Below are 2,673 nucleotides of genomic sequence, written 5' to 3'. Positions count from 1 at the left end.
TCTCTTAATACTAGTCTTAGTGCAAATAAAGTTATTGGATCAGACACTGTTTTAGAATGCGATTTTCCTCTTCTCTTTCAGACACAACAGAGGAGCCAGCACCACAGCCCAACAACACCATTGGCTCAATTATTGGAGTGATCCTTACTGTTTTTGTTGTTGGAGCAATGTACTTTATCTGCCAGAGGGTTCTGTGCCCACGCATGAAGGGGGATGGAGAAACGATGACCAATGACTATGTGGTACATGGACCAGCCTCTGTACCTCTTGGTTATGTGCCTCACCCAAGCTCCTTGTCCGGGTCACTCCCAGGTAAGTAACAAGGTGTCTAAGTAATGGGTTCCTTAGTCTGTCTTTTGGCATCACGTAGATATAACACAAACTATTGTAAATCCACAGCAACAGAGTAAAGGTATGCACTGGGTCCAGTTCCAATGTGCTAATTCCAGGCATCTGCCCATTGGAAGGCAAGGTTGTAAACTCTCTGCTGTTTGTTAACCAGTTATTTGACTTATAATGGCTATGTCATGCACAAGCCATGAACACTCAACAGAGCTCTAAGTTCCAATTTATGCATGTACCTGGGGGATTATGACTTCCACTATTGAAATTCAGCCTCTACTGGGACCAGCACCAGCAAAGCAATACAACAATACAGGATGAGGAAGTGAGAAAAAGAAGAATTGACAGGAATTCAGGCAGAATGCAGTCATCTTTGTTAAGTGGGATTTGCCTTAGACTCTGGAGACAGATACTCTGTTTTCTCATGGAAAGTTCTGTATGGTCTTTTAACTAGGAACCATAGTGGCCTTGGTTTCCTCTCATCTGGGAATAGGGTTACAACTTGGTACTGTTATTTGATGCTGGTATTTAGAAGGCTTCAGAGAGCTAAGATTTGGTTACATAATGCAGTTAATCTTTAATTTAATGTGCATGATTTTTGTATGTCTTTGTTTTATAAATGAGCTTTCCGTGTTAATGCCAAGTATTTTTCTTAAAATACGAACTCTTGTGTTTTTGCTTCATTTTGATCCAGAACTCAGAACTCAAATTTTTCCTGTAACTGATCTTTCCAAACCTGTAACAGAGTTAAAACAATGCATCAGCCCCTTCCACCTTCCTGTGATTAGGCTGCTTTTCAGAGGGGGCTCTGAGAATAGTTCTTGTTTATAATCTGAAGCGCACTTGCAGGCCTCTCCCTTTTCCTCCTGGCTTCCCACCAGTCCCCCTTAGTTGTGTTTCATAACCTCTCCTTGTGGAAGGGAAAGCACAGAACTTCTCTCACACATTTCAGGCCTTTGGCTGAGACAAGGAGCATTGGCTTTGTGTGTTCTCAAGCAGAGCCGTAGTGCTGCAGTGCTCTCCAGTCTTTTGAGCAAAAGGAATGTCTCTGTCTTTGCATGAGCTTCCTGTGCAGCCCCATGCCAAGTCCCAGAGCTTGGCCCCTAATAGGTTTAAACCAACATGTTTATCTTCTGAGTAACTTGATTTCACTTTTCCATCCAGGAGACCAGGATTACTTAATGCAGGAGGCTTTTTTATTTTATGAGTTTCAAATGTAAAATGTTTTTATCCTGTAGAAATACTTTAGCATTAACTTTGTCTCTCTGTTCTTTCTTTTTACCTTGAAGAGATGATTACTGCTATAAACAATGTATCTTGTCGTCTTTAGGGATGTCTCGTGGTAAATCTGTGATCAGCTCCCTTAGTATCATGGGAGGAAGTAGTGGGCCACCCTATGACAGGGCCCATGTCACGGGGGCGTCCTCCAGTAGCTCCTCAAGTACCAAGGGCACTTACTTCCCTCCTGTAAGTCACATTTTTGTTCTTGGACCATGTTTGCTATATTTTCCAGACAGGTGTCAGTGTGTGTGTGAAGCCAGTTTATTGGCAGGTGAAGGTTTTTGTTTTATATTTGTAGTCTTATAAATGCATTTGAATGGAAGAATGTGAGGAAAATGTATACACACAACAGGCCTTCTCCCACAGTCACAGAGAAATGTTCTGCTTAAAAAAAAAGTTCCATTGGATTTAGTGCTGGGGAAAGATGTTGATCTGATTGTCCTAGAGCTTGTAAAATCACCATAGAGCAGGTCTAGTACGGGCAGAATGAACTTCTCCCGTTGTGCCCAACTCAAGCATGTCACACACTATATAAAAGTTTCACCTGTAAAGGTGAGAGGATAGTTTGCGGTCCATAACTCTTTTAGAAGCCCTAACTACAATGGCTACCTTCACACTATTAGGGTGTGGACCCACATAACAATTGAACTATTTTAAAATGTCAGTGATTGAGAACTGGTTCACAATTGTGTGAAGTGTGTGGCTTTGACAGCAGGGTATGGAGTCATCTTCCAGCACACAAGTATTGTGGGGAGTGCTTGCACCCAGGTTTTCGGATCCCCAGGGGTGTGGGACCTGTGGGTGGGGCAGCTTCACTTTTCCGCTTTCCATTCTCACATAAACATAAGTTCAGTAGGCTTTCAGTAGCCTGCAAGTCCAGGTACAGACATTACACTTTTATCAGTACAAGTGATAGGAAATTGGTCTGTACCCATAACAGAAGAGAAGTTTGGCACTGGTTTAAAAATGGCAGAATCCAATCTAAGATTTTCCTCCTCCACCAATAGGCAGATATGTGTTCTGTTCACTACTGAACTAAACTACGCTGCT

At 42.3% G+C, this 2,673-nt stretch overlaps 1 protein-coding gene across 1 annotated transcript in view; it reads left to right on the top strand.

The window, feature by feature from the left end:
• Positions 1–2,673, top strand: part of LRP6 (LDL receptor related protein 6) — a 260,426-nt gene that overhangs the window by 248,560 nt on the left and 9,193 nt on the right. The window contains exons 20-21 of the mRNA XM_019515963.1: positions 82–312; positions 1,673–1,809. Coding sequence (XP_019371508.1) covers positions 82–312; positions 1,673–1,809 — 368 coding nt within the window. The remainder of the gene's footprint in view (positions 1–81; positions 313–1,672; positions 1,810–2,673) is intronic.

This window comes from Gavialis gangeticus, unplaced genomic scaffold (assembly GCF_001723915.1).
Source record: "Gavialis gangeticus isolate Ggan-Ray unplaced genomic scaffold, GavGan_comp1, whole genome shotgun sequence".
Taxonomy (NCBI): Eukaryota; Metazoa; Chordata; order Crocodylia; family Gavialidae; genus Gavialis; species Gavialis gangeticus.
Note: the sequence above shows the minus strand (reverse complement) of the source record. Positions and strands in the feature narration are given on the sequence as shown.